Source organism: Cheilinus undulatus, linkage group 7, assembly GCF_018320785.1.
Source record: "Cheilinus undulatus linkage group 7, ASM1832078v1, whole genome shotgun sequence".
Taxonomy (NCBI): Eukaryota; Metazoa; Chordata; class Actinopteri; order Labriformes; family Labridae; genus Cheilinus; species Cheilinus undulatus.
The window spans coordinates 51,573,479-51,585,922 of record NC_054871.1 but is presented as its reverse complement, the minus strand read 5'-3'; the positions used below and the strand labels follow the sequence as shown (position 1 = coordinate 51,585,922).

Below are 12,444 nucleotides of genomic sequence, written 5' to 3'. Positions count from 1 at the left end.
TGAATGGTTCAAACACTTCGTTTTCACAAAACTTCTGCATTAATTCAGTTTCACATCCATCGTGGATGGATCAGGCTGATGTGAGCCTTCAGGCTCTGCTTTGTGTTCTTAAAATCAACCAGATAAATGTCAGGAAACTTGATTTGTGGCCAGATACCAATATCTATAGAATAGGAAACAGTTTGGATCTCTGTTGAGTCCAAATATTTTCCATTTAGGCAGATATATGTCCATTTTTGTCCCGTTTCCGTCTGCTTCTCACAGCGCAGACTTCCTTGTTTTGAAGCCCAGAGGCGAGCAGCTGAGTCACGCGCTGACGTGATGTCAGTGCAGCCCCTGTTGTTGTGTGTGTAGCTCCACCTTTTTGGTATGGTTAGGTAAGATTGGCACCCCTATGGAAGGGTGCCGAAAAGTGGGACGGTACGGGTCAGTTTTTTGGGACCCTTTCTCTATGGAAACACCAAAAAAGCCTGCCATACTGCACCGAACTGAGCCGGACTGCTCGGTGGAACAGCCTATAATTGTCTCTTCTTTCTTCTTCTTGGCAGATTTACAAACTAACTATGCATGGACCTACTGTCCAGACTGTGTACATACATGCATGTATACTGCCCCCTACTGTCTAGACTGAGTACATACATGCATGTATACCGCCCCCTACTGTCCAGACTGTGTACGTACATGCATGTATACTGCCCCCTACTGTACAGACTGTGTACATACATGCATGTATACCGCCCCCTACTGTACAGACTGTGTATATATAACATATAATTTCAACTTTCTACTCATATATTTGCTTTTTTAAACATTATTTCTCTATTTCCAATGTTGTGTCCTGATCTTTAGAATTAATAGTTGGACTTTTTATCTCAGATTTGAGCCTTTAAACTTAGCTTTTTGACTTTTTTGAATTTCCAAATGATTTAGCATCACTGCTGGTTTTTTTTTTCATATTTCATTACTGGTGAAGGTGAGCTTGACAGCTTCAGGTTGTGTTGGCCCTAGTAGGCTCTCAGGAGAGTCCAGAATCCAGCCCCTGCTGTGATTGAGTTTGACACCCCTGCTTTAGTGGATCAGCACCAAAAATGAAGACAGGATCTACATCATGATTGAATCTTAGTAGAGCGTGGAAACATTAAGATTTAGAAGATAATGTGAGTGGGAATGATGAGAGAGTGAAGCCGTGCTTGTTGATGAAGAAGCAGCACAGCAGGACCCCACCCAACAAACCCACCATGAAGCTCTGACCCCGGGAAGGTCTTGGTTTTGGTTCTGGTACCACTCTGGTCCTGAAGGGCTGAAGAACCCGCTCCCATTGAGTGAGGATGGCGTGACGGGCTCCGGCCCACTGACCTGGTCCTCTCAGACGGTACTGATAAGGAGTGCAGGGACCCAGCAGAACCTGCAGCGCCAGTCTGGGGTCCGTAAGGAATAGCCAGGGGATGTTTGGTCGGGCCCCCACCTGCTCCGCCAGAGAGTCCAGGTAAGGGATGTAGTCTACCTGGATGGGGGTGCGTTCAGAGCAGGCATACCTGAGAGTCAGAGGAGAAGCAAAAGTTTTTGAAGTTCAAGATTTACAATGAAACCATGAAGTAGCTTCAGTCTTAAATACAGTTCTACGTCACTACTTCAGCTTTAAAGAGATGGTGAAGCAGGGTCAGGGTCATTAAAGGTCAGAGTGCATGTTTTAGCTGGACCATAGCAGATCCAGCAGTCGTAACGTTTCAGGAAGTGTCTGCCATAAAAATCCTGAGGAGGTTTCACAGAGAACACCAATCAAGACCACGTCTAGGATGCCTTATGGCCTCCCAGTGGGGTGTCGAGCATGTTTGATTTTTCTTTGTCAGTTCAGCAACCTCATGAGTCTGTGCTGTTAGTTTTATTATCAGGCTGCTTCATGCTTCATAATACCAGACAGTCAAACTGAGAACTGTAAATGCATTGTTGTTTAAGGCAGTTCTCAACCTGGGGGTCGGGACCCCACTGGGGGTCACAAGACACTGAGAGGGGGTCTCCAGATGCCTTAAAAAAACTTGAATATTGTTTAAATTTCCCATTTGCCACTTTATACCAATTTTGCCAAATTTGCAGCTGTTTTCATCACTTTTTCCCACCAATTTTAACACATTTTTGCCGATTAAAGCCCATGATTTGTTCATTTTAAACCCTTTCCACCAATTTGTTTGTGCCACTTTTAAACCAAATCTTAATGCCCATTTTTGGCAGTTTAACCCATTGCTGCATATTTTTCTGCCTGTTAACCCATTTTTGCCATTTTTAATCTCCTTTAATGAATTTTAATGCCTGTTTTTGCCACTTTAAACCATTTTTGCCATTTTTGCTTATTTTTTTGCACTTTTATTTATTTTTTTTGCCACTTCTAACTCATTTTTGCTAGTTTCAAAATCCCATTTCATCACATTTCCCACCAACTTTTGCTATTTTAAACCCATTTTAATTCATTTAATTCTGTTCTGTGAGCAGAGCTCTTTCATGAATGACCCATCACTACTAAAATACTCTCCTACATGACGACTACAGCCGAAGTGCAATCATTTCTATCAGTCGTCAGAAGATTTATTTTGACTCTATTAAATAATTAATTCACATCATCATGTCTTACTTTTGAGTCATGTTGGCCGTGTCCCTCTCAATGTCCTGCAGCATGGACGCCTCAGAGGGTAAATTTACTAAACCTGGAAAAAAATGAAGTTTCATTAAGTTAGAAGTTGTTTCATGCCCTCAGCAGCTTCCCATCTGGCCCTCGGGCAATTATAAATTCAGAAAATTTGAGAGGGTTAAAATATAACATGCACTATTTTTAAAGATAAAGGAGCTGCTGACTTGAACCTGAGCCAACCGCATCCATGGGACACAACCCAAACACTAGGCCATTTGCACCCCAGTATGCAATTGTTTGACTTTTTTCCTTACAGTTTGATAAAACCTTCAACTCAACAACTTCTCAAACCAGAAGCACCCAAGTATCAAGTTGGCATTTACCTAACAGTCTTATTTTAATTAAAGCTGTCCAGAAATACGTAGCTAAAATACTTCAATCGCCCCCTTGTGGCTGGCTGCAGTATAGGTGATAAGGTGATCTCAAAAGACACACAGTCCAGTTAAAAAACATATTTTTGCAAGGATATGTTAATCAGATGAAAATATAGATTTTTATTGAGGTTAATTTTAATGCCTGGCCCCCACAGCGTCAGTCAAGAAAAATTTTGCCCTTGTGCAAATGGGGATGATGACCCCTGACATAGCATGTGTATACACAGTGATGAAACTACAACAAGAACAGATGGGTAAGATCAGGGTTCACCTTTAAACACTCTTGTAGCCCAGCGAGCCTGCATCTCGGCCAATGGGGGGAGAGCACCGAGCCCGTGGACAAAACCCACCACAGCCAGAGTGGGCGGGGTCAGCGAGGGAGGGAACACGTGTTTGTAGAGACACAGCCTGTAACCAGTTTTATTCTGCAGAGCTGCAGGCAGGAAGGGGAAGCTGTAGTTGTAGCCTGTGGCAAACACCACCAGGTCCACCTGAGGATGAACACATGCAGGGATGACTGAATGAATAACGGATTAATCTGCATTATTTAAACAGTTAAACTGCTGGTTATCAATGCTGCTGTCACTGTTATTGGGTAAATGAATTATGCTGCTGCACAGTTTGGGATTTAGGCATCAATCTTTCATTAACCTCCCTTAATTCAAACCAATGGTCTACTCAGAGGGGGGCTGGAGGGTCCTCTAGTGTACTATGCTAATAAACTTTTGACCAAGGTCCCTCTTTGTCCTTTAAGTGGACTAATTTAGACCAAGGCCCCTCTTTGGTGACCAGGAGGGGACAAAAATAGACAAAGATCCCTCTTTGGTGTCCTTTAAGTGGACTAAATTAGACCAAGGCCCCTCTTTGGTAACCAGGAGGGGACAAAAATAGACAAAGGTCCCTCTTTGGTGACTAAAGGTGGACAAAATTAAACCAAGACCCCTATTTAATGACCTTAAGTGGACTAAATTAGACAAAGGTCCCTCTTTGGTGTCCTTTAGGTTAACTAAATTAGACCTAGATCCCTATTTGGTTTCCTTTATGTAGACAAGATTAGACTAAGGTCCTTCTTTGATGTCCTCTAAGTGGACAAAAATAGACTGAGGTACCTCTTATGTGTCCTTTAAGTAAACTAAATTTGACCAAGGTCCCTCTTTGGTATCCTTTAAGTGGAGAAACGTAGACAAAGGTCCCTCCTTGTTGTCCTTTAAAAGGACAAAATTAGACAAAGGTGGACAAAATTGGGCTCAGGCCCCTCTTTGTTTGTTAAGGAAGAAAAGTAAACAATGGTCCTTCCCTGGTCTCCTCAAGTGGAGTAAATTAGACGAAGGTCCTTCTTTGGTGACTTTAGGCGGACAAAAGGTCCCTCTTTAGTGTTCTTTAAGTGGACTATGTCAGACCAAGGTCCCTCTTTCGTGCCGGTTAAGTGGACAGAATTTGATGAAATGTCTTCTGCGTTGCCCCTTTAGTAGACATGATTTTCTTGAGTTCCTTGGTATTAACTTAATTTTCTCTGATCTCCCCCTCTTTATCTGCCTAGTGGCCCACCACGCCGTTAGGTGCCACTTTTATCCTTTATGCCCCTTCCCTTCAAACATCCTGGGACTACCATGACTACAAACCTTGTCCAGGACACTTCCATCCTCAAAGATCACCCTGGACCCGCTGAACTCCTTCACATTTGGTTTCACCTGAACTCGTCCAGAGATGATCCGAGCTGGCAGGTCGTCACTAACAACAGCATTCTGTGCAAAGATCCTAAAAACAGGACATCAGAGTGCGTACTTTATTCTGGTCCTTCTGATCTGAACAAGCATTCAATAAACATCACAGTATAGTAGCCAAATTTACATATAGGGGTTAAGAAAAAGGGGGGTAAAAGTAAAAGGTGGTTGTCTTGGGCGCTTTACACTCAAGGAGGCCGTTTGTGAGCCCTACAACTTTTGAATGAAGCCCCAAACATCAAACAACTATCAGACTCAGCCTCTCTTTGACAGGAGACATTGAGCTCTCTACACTTAAAAAGGTTTGCATATATCAGTATAAGATTAGTTTAGAAATATCAGCATATCAGATATAGTCCATACAGTATTATGCATCCCCACTGAAATGAGCTTTAAATGTCCAGAATCTGTTACCCGTGCTTTGGTTTCAGGCCATAAAGCTGGTGATCGAACACTTTGTTGACTTTATTTTCTAACGTCCTGGCGCTCCATGAAGGGAAGAGGCTCTGCAGCATCACATCCATCCTCGACACCCCCACCATGTCGACAGGGAGACCCCGCTCGCCCACACGGCTCACCACCCACGCCCCGCTCCGGCTGCAGAGGTACACCTGCAGGTTAGACGGCACATATATTCCAGTAAAAGCCCCACAGATATAAAACAGCACAGACTCTTATTCTAGTGCTCGTACCCTTTCTGCCACTCTGCTGATATCCACAGCTATATCACCTCCAGAGCTCCCGATCCCCACCACCACCACTCTTTTCCCCCACAGACCCTCGGCACTTCTGTAGTCGCAGCTGTGGAAATACCTGCCTTCAAAACTCTCGATTCCTGGAAATGAAAAGAGAAAAAAAAGTGGGCTGTGAATAATCCGACTTTACTATAAAACATGTACTGTAAGATTAGACATTAAAGATGATTCCAATAACACACCCTTTGACCCTGAGGTATGGTGACATGTTGGATGATAAACATCAGCCTCATTTACAACCCCTATTCCAAAAAAAATGGGTCGCTGTTTAAAATAATCTTAAAAAATCTTTAAAAAATAGGGACAGGCCAACAAAAGGCTGGTTAGTAATTGATACCAATGAAAAACAGCTGCAGGAATGTTTGCAACTAATGAGGTTCATTGTCAACAGGTCAGAAACATGACTGGGTATAAAAGGAGCATTTTAGAAAGGAAGAGTCTCTCAGAAGTAAAGATAAGCAGAGGTTCACCAATCTGAGAAAAACTGAGTCTAAAAATTGTGGAATAATTTCAGAAAAATGTTCCTCTATGTAAAACTGTGAAGACTTTGAACATCCCTCTACTGTCATCTACTGTCCATGATATCATCAACAGATTCAGAGAATCTGGAGAAATCTCTGTGACAAGGCTGGAGGGCCCTCAGGGGCCACTGCATTAAAAACAGGCATGATTCTGTACTGAGATCACTGCATGGGCTCAGGAACATTCCAGAAATCATTGTCTGTCAACACAGTTGGCCGTGCCATCCACCAATGACAGTTAAAGCTGGATCATGGAGAGAAGAAGCCATATGTGAACAGGATCCAGAAACACACCCATCTGCTCTGGGCCGAAGCTCATTAGGCTGCATGGAAAACTGTTCTGTGGTCAGAGGAATCAAAGTTTGAAATTCTCTTTGTAAACCACAGGCATCATATCCTGTAGACTAAAGAGGAGAGGGAGCATCCAGCTTGTTCTCTTGGCTCAGCTCTAAAGTCTGCATCTCTGATGGTATGAGGTTGCATTAGCATCACATCTGGAAAGGAACTGTCAATGCTGAAAAATAGCTAGAGCTTTTAGAGCAACATATACTGCCATCCAACCAACATCTCTGTCAGGGAAGGCCCTGAGTAATTTAGCAAGACAATGCTAAACCACATTCCACATCCATCACAACAGCATGGCTTCACAGGTTAAGAGTCTGGGTCCTGAACTGGTCTGCCTGCAGTCTCACCTGACATGTCAGATATCCATCTGGAAAACCTTCAATACTAAGGAAAAGGGCAGAGGCTTTGAAAAAAACTCAAAGTGTGACTGGATGAATGTTCTGTCTGTCACATCTTTACAGGCCAATCAGAGTAACAAAACATGTGGCGTAGCCGCAACCGAGGTGCACGGCTATAGAGGAATAACGCAAACCATGGTGACTGTAGACATGTCAGTACACGACTTTTGTCGTTTTTGAAAAGAAAACAACTCACTGCTGTTCTTTGTTCTTCTTTTAACAAAGAAATGTCATCCAATTCTGATAAAACTGGCGCTTTAGCAGCATCCACGCTAATGTCTTCCACCATAATTGCACCAGCCTCTTGTTGCTGCTCGCTTATGTCACGACTCCCCCGCGCCTGAAAGTACTGCCCTTTGACGCTGATTGGTCCTGTCACTTTCTAACGGGGCCCAAACGGTTCAGACGGGAGCTTTGCAAGATGGATTCACCAGTGAGAAACACGGAAACGGGCAGATCTGTCTGCTTTGCAAGGTTACCTGCAGTCCAGACCTTTCATCAACAGAAAACATTTGGAGCATTGGGAAAGGAAAAATCCAGCAAAGAAGACCCTGCACTGTTTGGCAGCTGAAATCCTGTATCAAACAAGAATGGGACAACATTCCTGTCCTAAAACTCCAGTAACTACAGCAGACGTTTCCAGACTGTTGTTAAAACAAGAGAGAATGCTTCACAATGGTGAACATGGCCCTGTCCCTACTTTATGAGATGTGTTCCTGCAATCGAATTCAGAGTGAGCTAATATTTTAAAGAAATGGTAAAATGTCTCAGTTTCAACATCTAAAATGTTGTTTATGTTCTATTGTGAATGAAATATGAGTTTATGAGATTTGACAATCACAGATGTGTTTTTTATTTTCATTTTATACAGCGACCCAACTTTTTTGGAACTGGGCTTTGGCGGCCATATGGGGACAAAATTAAGTTACTTTTTCAAACTTTCAGCCAAGTATCTAAACGACATACTCTCCAATACCCAGCTCAGTCAAGAATTCAGGACTTTTTTAGGATTTTGTTCAAGTATGAATGAGACTCTAAACAGTCACAGCAAAAACAGCTGTAGAAATAAAAGCGAGTAACTCGACCAGTATCATAAAAATGAGGACGATCATGCCGGCTTCTCTGTGGAAGGCCAGATTCATGAATCGGCATGCTGCTGGTCCTGTACCTGGGAAGTCTTTGAGTGGCAGGTGAGGCTGGGTGAAGTGTCCGCTACAAACCAGGACTGCATCGAAAACATGAGTCTCTCTCTCCCTCTCTTCATCTTCAGTCTCCACCTCCCACTGACCGGTCACAGCCAGATCTGTCGTCTGCCTCACACTGACCACAGTCCTCTGAAACAAAACACAGACGCGGCTACTGACCAGGTGTCAAACCAGGGTCTGAATCCTCTGGTTAGGGAGGACTGTCCAGACTAAAGCTTGATGGTCAACCGCTCAGGTAGAAAATAAACACTCCTGAGAGGATGAGTGCTGACCTTGAAGTGAATGTGCTGCAGCAGGTTGAAGGTCTGAGCGTACAGCCTCAGGTACAGCAGGAGCTCAGAGTGATGCATGTTGTTAGGGAGCTCTGCTGGAGGGGGGAAGTCGCTGAACACCATCCTCTCTTTGGAGCTGTTCAGGATGACAGAGAAGTAGATGCTGGCTCGTCCAGGCTCTGGCGTCTCCTGCAGACACACAGAAGAACAACAGCGGCTGTAAAAGAGTTCAGATGGTTTTAGTGGACTCCTGCAAAAATCAGTATGCTGATGCTATGAAGCCATGTGAAACGGTCATGCCGATATTATTCAGTAATAATATCATGGCTGCTGGGAGTAGAGGATGACCTGCCTCTCATTACTGATAGCACTGATGTTACCAAGACACTGGGTTTGTCTTATAATAATGAAAGAATTAAATCTAACAGGAAGTGGAGTTGGACTGTGAAGGCTGTTTGCAGATGACATCCTGCAGATGGGGGAAGAAATGATTTCTGCACAGAGAAGAGCGATCAAAACGCCAAAGCTGTGTGCAGATTATGGCTTTATTTATTTTATTTAATGCTACAAAAAAACTCAAAATAATGATTTCCTAAAAAAGAAAATTCCAGCAAAAATAAAAAACATGTTCATTCATCCAAGATGTATCCTTCCAGTCCTGCAGGAAATGCAAAAACAGCTATCAGCTTGTTTAGAGCTGCAGACCTTTTAGGTCCTTGGCGCTGTTGTTCACTGTCAGAGTTCAGCTTTTTATCCGTCTTTTGTCTTCATTGAGGCAACAGCAGAAACCCTCACACTAGAAGGGTGTTGCAAAAGGGACGGGTGTGGCCAGGGCTCTCCTGTCTTTCCTGTTGGTACCCCTCTCCACTCAAATCCAAACTGCAGACGATGTCTTTGACTTGAACTGCGATTACATCGTTAAAACTGAAATTACGCCCATTTACTGCTCCTCCTCTCCAGTGCTAAAGTCATAGGCCCGCGTCGCTTTGACTTGCCTTTCTGCAACCCCTCTGCGAATTATTCACTTGAAAAAAATTGCGTCCGTTGTGAAAGGACCTCTAGGGTGTTAACGTTCTTATTTTTTCAACACTTCATTTCCCATGCCCCTGGTGACATACGAGAACATCCAGAGCACCAACAGGGTTGTGTTAATCCTCCAGTCCTCAGGCAGCTTACTACCTACATCTAGGCCTTACTGCAGCCTCAGTTTTTGTCCCACACGTTCATGAAAGCTCTTCACAGTAGACCATATCTACACTATATTGCCAAAAGTATTCACTCACCCATCCAAATAATGTAAATCAGGTGTTCCAATCACTTCCATGGCCACAGGTGTATAAAATCATCACCTAGGCATGCAGACTGTTTCTACAAACATTTGTGAAAGAATGGCTCGCTCTCAGGAGCTCAGTGAATTCCAGCGTGGTACTGTGATAGGATGCCACCTGTGCAACAAGTGGCTCCTAAATATTTCACAGTCAACTGTCAGTGGATGCTGAGGCTCATAGTGCGCAGAGGTCGCCAACTTTCTGCAGAGTCAGACCTCCAAACTTCATGTGGCCTTCAGATTAGCTCAAGAACAGTGGTAGAGAGCTTCATGGAACGGGTTTCCATGGCCGAGCAGCTGCATCCAAGCCATACATCACCAAGTGCAATGCAAAGCGTGGGATGCAGTGGTGTACAGCATGCCGCCACTGGACTCTAGAGCATTGTGCCAAGTGTAAAGTTTGGTGGAGGGGGATTATGGTGTGGGCTTGTTTTTCAGGGGCTGGGCTTGGCCCCTTAGTTCCAGTGAAAGGAACTCTGAATGCTTCAGCATACCAAGAGATTTTGGACAATTCCATGCTCCCAACTTTGTGGGAACAGTTTGGGGATGGCCCCTTCCTGTTCCAACATGACTGTGCACCAGTGCACAAAGCAAGGTCCATAAAGACATGGATGAGAGAGTTTGGTGTGGATGATTGACTGAGCTGCACAGAGTCCTGACCTCAACCCCATAGAACACCTTTGGGATGAATTAGAACGGAGACTGAGAGCCAGGCCTTCTGGTCCAACATCAGTGTGTGACTTCACAAATGCGCTTGTGGAAGAATGGTCAAAAATTCCCATAAACACACTCCTAAACCTTGTGGAAAGCCTTCCCAGAAGAGTTGAAGCTGTTATAGCTGCAAAAGGTGGACCGCCGTCATATTAAACCCTATGGATTAAGAATGGGATGTCACTTAAGGACATGTGTGAGTTAAGGCAGGTGAGCGAACACTTTTGGCAATATAGTGTATATCTATCAATCACTCATCAATCAATGCCACTTCCTGCCCTTGGTTCACAAGTTGCCCCATTTTGCTTTCACACCTTAAATGGACCAAACCAGGGTTCATTTGGCAGGTAGCCAAGACCCCCTTTCTCAAGTGGACCAGAGTTCACTTGTTTGGTCCACACTCCAAATGAACCGGACTATCCAGGGAAAGTGGCCTGGGTAACTCCTTCACCTGGGGCAGAGACTGTCTCCCCACCAGGCCTGAGATTGATATTCCATCATGGACTTTTACCTTAAACCTCCATACGCCTCCAATGTCATGACTGCTCTCAAAGCAGGTGGGCTGCAGACCTTCATCCAAACAGGCCTTGATGCTGGTCAGACCAGAAACCCCCGCACCGATCACCGCTACCCTCTGCACCATGCTGGACAGGAAACACAAGCAGCTGCAGAGGGAGGAAAGATCTGATATCAGGGTTAAAACTGAGGATGAAGGACGAAGCTGTATTTGATCTGTGAGTTCAGGTGTGAGTGTTTACCTGTACCCATAGACTGGTTCCTCTTCAGAAAACCTAAAGTTTGAGTATCACTGATAAATCCATGTAAAACTGCGTAGGTGTTTTCAGTTCTGAGGGAAAACGTGTGTAGTGTGGAGATCTAAGGCTTGTTGTCCTTTGGCTCTGACTGCTGTAAAACTGGTTATACAGCCGAGGGAGTGTGTGAATAATGGGGCGTGCTGTTACTATGCACATTCATTTTATTAAACCTAACATGGACCTAACATGCCTGGAATGAAAGACTTTATATCAGAAATTAAAGCTTTAAAGGGGCTTCAACATTCAGAAGAAAACAAGGTGATTCAAACTTGAACACTTGAAGAAATAATCAGAGAGTTCAAAGACGAATTGACACAAAGGAGTGGACCAAGGTTACTAAGTTTAAGGTTATCAGGTTCAGAGGACAGCAATAAGGGCTAGGCTTATCACAATGCTGGAAAGAAAGCATATGACAGTTATAAAAGCTGGAGAGGAGAGAAAAACAGAGATGGCAGACACTACAATAAACCCTTATTAAAAGTATTGACCCCTTTGGATGTTTTACTCTTTTATTTATTTTATAAATCAACCATGGTCTATATAATTTAGCTTCTTTGACCAAAAAACAAACCAGAAACCCTCCTCTAAAACCCTAAATATTCACCCCCTTCAAGTCAGGATGTAGTAGAGTCCCCTCTGGCTGCAATCACAGCTCTGAGTCTGTGTGGAGCAACAAATTTTTGATTGGATTGTAGTCTGGGTTTGATTCAGCTACTCCAGAACATTCCCCATTTCTGTGGAGCTTTCTCTGTCTGCTTCGGCTCATTGTCTGACTGGAAAATACAGTTTCTCCCAAGCTGTAGTTCTCTCTCAGTTTGAATGAGATTGTCCTCCAGGATTTTTCTATATTTTGCCGCATTCATTTAACCCTCTACCTTTACAAGTCTTACAGGGCCAGCTTCTGAGAAGCATCCCCACAGCATGATGCTGCCACCACCATGCTTCACAGTGGGGATGGTGTGTTTGGTGACGTCAGTGTTTAAAGTCTTGACCATTGAGTCTCCCAATAACCTCTTCTCTGAGCTGCTTGTAGTGTCCTGATTGGCACCTGATTGGGCCCTGCTACAGTGGTCAGTAGGTGTCTGCTCCAAGAATCAGCATGCCACGTTTGACTGATCTGGATAGGCTCATGCAATAGGCCAACTTCAAGCTGGTGTTCTGCAAAACCAAGTTGCGGCATTGTTTGGAGTGAGCTCTAGTACCATCTCTACACTGAAGGCCAAGTTCCATATAACGTCAGAGACAGGCCGCCAAGTGGGTCCCGAGAAGACGGCACCCCAAGAATATCGTTTCCCCACCCTGTCAGCACTTAGG

General features: G+C 44.1%; 1 protein-coding gene across 1 annotated transcript; it reads right to left on the bottom strand.

Annotated features, from left to right (window-relative positions):
- Nucleotides 1–1,138: 1,138 nt before the first annotated feature.
- LOC121511733 (flavin-containing monooxygenase 5-like) lies at nucleotides 1,139–10,958 on the bottom strand. The gene is made up of 9 exons (XM_041790495.1): nucleotides 10,827–10,958; nucleotides 8,278–8,466; nucleotides 7,969–8,134; nucleotides 5,474–5,616; nucleotides 5,196–5,392; nucleotides 4,680–4,815; nucleotides 3,329–3,548; nucleotides 2,627–2,699; nucleotides 1,139–1,535 (listed from the first exon to the last, which is right to left on the bottom strand). The coding sequence occupies exons 1-9, from the start codon at nucleotides 10,956–10,958 to the stop codon at nucleotides 1,139–1,141; spliced, it is 1,653 nt and encodes a 550-aa protein (XP_041646429.1).
- Nucleotides 10,959–12,444: the final 1,486 nt, after the last annotated feature.

Bases quoted from the DNA above. Each gene is read 5' to 3' on its own strand.
- LOC121511733 (XM_041790495.1), bottom strand. From the start codon at position 10,958: ATGGTGCAGAGGGTAGCGGTGATCGGTGCGGGGGTTTCTGGTCTGACC. The intron at 5,617-7,968 runs GTACAGGACCAG...TTTCATTTCCAG, and splicing joins GCCACTCAAAGACTTCCCAG to GAATCGAGAGTTTTGAAGGC. The intron at 2,700-3,328 runs GTGAACCCTGAT...ATTTTTTTCCAG, and splicing joins GGCTACAAGAGTGTTTAAAG to GTTTAGTAAATTTACCCTCT.